Here is a 3,820-nt window from a genome sequence, read left to right on the forward strand (position 1 = left end):
TCCCTCCCATGGTGTGATCTTTATGTGATCATGAGCTTTGTAATCTAGTTGAATAAGTAGATTTACTCTTCATCTATTATGCTACTCAAGTGGTTTTATTTATTTTGATCTCCGGAGACACATTGTCCCACGGCGTGAAGGCGACAGTGTGCGCACCATGTGTGTCTCTTAGGCTAAAGTTTACATAAATACTTATCATGAGTTATAATTTGAGTCGGATGTCTCTATGAAATTGTGGTGTTTGTTAGTACTATCTTTGGATGCTCAAAGTGACAGAGTGGGGTGTCCCTAGGTTGGGAACGCGAACTTTAAGGAGTGCTTTTCCAGCCCTACGTGGTGAGTTGGTGTTCGTTATCCAACCGGAGAGTAGTTCAGAGTAGCATAGTGAAGAGATGATATTTATGTATTCAATTATGATGTCATTGTTGAGAGTGTCCACTAGTGAAAGTAAGATCCCTAGGCCGTGTTTCTAAGCATTAAAACACCATTTACAACCAGTTCTGCTACATGTTTGCTTGCTGCCATTTTTATTTCAGATTGCAATTACCACTTATAATCATCTGTATTACTTGTAGTTCACTATCTCTTCGACGAACTAGTGCACCTATACACCTGACAAGTGTATTGGGTGTGTTGGGGACACAAGAGACTTCTTGTATCGTAATTGCAGGGTTGTTTGAGAGGGATATCTTTGACCTCTACCTCCCTGAGTTCGATAATCCTTGGGTGATTCACTTAAGGGAAACTTGTTGCTATTCTACAAACATCTGCACTTGGAGGACCAACACTGTCTACAAGAATAGAAGCGTGTGTAGACATCAAGCTTCCATCGGCGATCATGGCTCTGGCGTCGTCCCTCCTCTTCCTCTGGCGGGTTTTGGAGAAGAACACGAGGACTGGGTGCGCAAGCAATGGGTCTGACGCAAGCGCGCCCGGACTCCGCGTTCAAGGCTCGCTGCAGCCTCCGTCTCGCGGCCAAGGATCACCAAGGACAAAGCCATGAAGGCCTCCCGCTTCGACCTCTGGCAGCTCGCCACGGCTTCGCTCGGCTGCGGAGGTGGCCGAATTTTGCGCTTGCTCTAACCCTGGGCCAATCCCCTTGACATGTCTGGAGGATCTTGTTGCAGCATGTGGAGTCGATCCTGATTGCATCAAGGATGCAGTGACGGTGCCGCCGTCGTCTACATGATGCCCCAGTGGCGCATGGGTGCCACAGACGGCCTCCTCCATCACCCGTCGGCGTTGGATGTTGCTTTGGGGTTTTTGCTCCCCTAGTCTGTTTCTGGAAGACGACCGTCATCCGATGTCAAAGTTCCTCCCGCCACATGGGCCTGCCTTTGGAACTTTGTATTTTTTTCAGTTATCCTTTTCCCTATCCCCTACTCTGACTGGGCCTTAAGCCCTCTCTTAGGGACAGCGAGTTTTTTTTGTTATCTTCCTGGGTGTTTCATGTTTTCATCAATGAATGGCAAACTTTGTTTCACCGTGGGATCTTGGAACACACGTGGGCTTGGAGATTCTATCAAGTGTGACCTCGTCCGGACCAACCTTTCGCTCATCAAACCTAGCCTCCTTGGGCTAAAAGAATCGAAACTTGGGCTTCTTTCCATTTCTAAAGCCTCTACTTTTCTCTCCCCCCCCCCCCCTTTGTTCGGGCTTTCGAGTCGGTTGATGCCGTGGGTGCCTCAAGGGGACTTGTCTCTACCTGGGACCCTAACCTCTTGAGCCTTTCGACGGTCACTCCCTCCCGCCACAACCTATTTTGACGGTCTCCCCATACTTATTCATCATTGTTGCAGACGTTCTTCAGCGTCTCATTAGGGATGCTTGGACCGAGGGCTCCCTGGTGCACCCTGTGGACCATTGCTCCCCATTTCCTATCCTCCAGTACGCCGACGACACCAACATCCTATGCAGGGCCGACCATGGGGCAGCTGCCTACCTAAAGAAGGTTATGAACGACTTCGCGGATGCTACTGGCCTGGCCATCAACTTCCCTAGCTAAGTCTTGCTTCATCCCCATGCATGTTGCCCCTGACTCTGCAAGCTCCATGGCAACGGGGCTAGGTTGCCCTATCTTCTCCTTCCCCCAACCTCATCTTGGTCCGCCTCTCTCTCCTACAAAACTGCCCGCCTCGGCTTTTGCTCCACTTGTTCTCTCCTTCGACCGTCATCTCTCCGGTTGGCGCGCACAATTTTTATCCTGGGGGGGTAGGCTTGTCTTGTGCAATGCAGTTCTGAATAATATTTCTACCTACTACATGTGCTCGTATCTGCTTCCACAAGGTGTGCTTGAGAGTTTGGATAAGAGGCGTCGGGCTTTCTTCTGGGCCGGGAAGGACTCTTGTTCTGGTGCTCATTGTCTAATTGTTTGGGATAAAGTTTGGTTGTCTAAGCATGAGGACGGCTTCGGCATCAAGGATATTCACCGGGAGAACAGGTGCTTGATGCTTAATTTTGTCCATAAACTACACCAAACTAACCCCCTGCCCTGGAAGAACTGGGTTTTTTTCGAACACGGGTCGTGACCTCGGGGAGTCCTCCTCATCCCCCTCTTTCCTTGAGAGGATCATCGCGGACTGCCTCCCTCTCTACCAGGCTATCACCAAGGTGACGGTGGTGTCCGGTAGCGCCACCTCCTTCTGGCACGACAGATGGCTGCTGGGCTAACCGCTGGCGGAGCGGTTCGCCGCGTTCTTCTCCCACTGCACTCGGCCCCAGGCGACGGTGGCCACCCTCGGCATCGACTTATAGCCTTGCCTCTCAGCGGCGGCATAGGACGAGTTGCACTTTGTCCTCCACCTGCTCCAAAGCACCCGCCTCCGGGATGGCCAGGACCTTCGGCGCATGGCCTCTCCCGCTGCTCCACGCTTCAGCTCCCGAGAGGCATATCGACTTCTCTCACCTGTTCACCCCCGCGATGTCTCCGCCTGCCGGTCGTGGGCCTTGCGCCTCCCATCAAAGCTGAAGATCTTTGCCTACCTCACTGACAACTACCGGCTGAGCACCCGCGCCAACCTCTTCTACAAAAGCTACGCACCCACGGATGTATGCGCGGATTTCCCGGAGGTGGATACTTGCAGGCACCTCTTCTTCGACTGCCGCCTTGCGAGAGATACTTGGGGCTTCTTGTGTGTGCCAATTCCCACGGGCTCCTTCTCCATTTGGGAGCTTCCAGCCCCTCTTGCCGTCCCTGCTGCGATTTGGCATGCTGGCGTTGCTGCTATTCTGTGGGGCCTTTGGAAGGCTCGGAATGGTCTAGTTTTCAACGTTAGACCTGCTTCTTCAACAATGGTGCTTAGGAGAGTGGGCGACGACCTCGCCCTTTGGAGGTGGCGCTATCGGCTGGATGAGAGGGCACCTTTTGACCTACTCCAGTCATTTTTACTCTCTTGTATCCGTTGATGTTTTTGGTGCTCCACACTCCCTCCCCCCTCCCCCCCCCCCCCCCCTTCCCCTCATGTTTTCCCCTTGTTGAAGGATAGAGGGATATGCGGAATATGTTGGATGTTGTATTGCGCCTCATGGGCGAGTATATATAGGGTACAAGAGTTGGAGGCTAAGAAGCTCTCCTAGAGATAAGGCAGGAGATGAATAACAAATCCTATACAAATCTCGTGACATCTAATACTACCTAATATATCTCTAACACCCCCCGCAGTCGTAGCGGTAGCGACGTGAACAAGAGTAGCATCGCGGACGGTCAGACTGGAGAAGAAGCTGGTGAGGCGCAGGCGAGGTGGTAGCCCTTTGTGCCGATGTCGAGTTAGCCGAGAGCGTGGGTGCTGCAACCTTGGTCGAGGGAGCCGCGCGAGGGATT

The 3,820-nt window shown here is 52.3% G+C and overlaps 1 protein-coding gene across 1 annotated transcript; it reads left to right on the forward strand.

Annotated features, from left to right (window-relative positions):
- The first annotated feature begins 2,847 nt into the window (after positions 1-2,847).
- On the forward strand, positions 2,848-3,405 carry LOC139838347 (uncharacterized). Its single transcript, XM_071827756.1, has one exon. It carries the CDS (start codon positions 2,848-2,850, stop codon positions 3,403-3,405), a length of 558 nt encoding a protein of 185 aa, XP_071683857.1.
- The last annotated feature ends 415 nt before the right edge of the window (positions 3,406-3,820 follow it).

The sequence above is a fragment of the Lolium perenne genome, chromosome 3 (genome assembly GCF_019359855.2).
Source record: "Lolium perenne isolate Kyuss_39 chromosome 3, Kyuss_2.0, whole genome shotgun sequence".
Lineage (NCBI taxonomy): Eukaryota > Viridiplantae > Streptophyta > Magnoliopsida > Poales > Poaceae > Lolium > Lolium perenne.

Coding starts and splice junctions, on each gene's coding strand:
- LOC139838347 (XM_071827756.1), top strand. CDS start 2,848: ATGGCCTCTCCCGCTGCTCCACGCTTCAGCTCCCGAGAGGCATATCGA.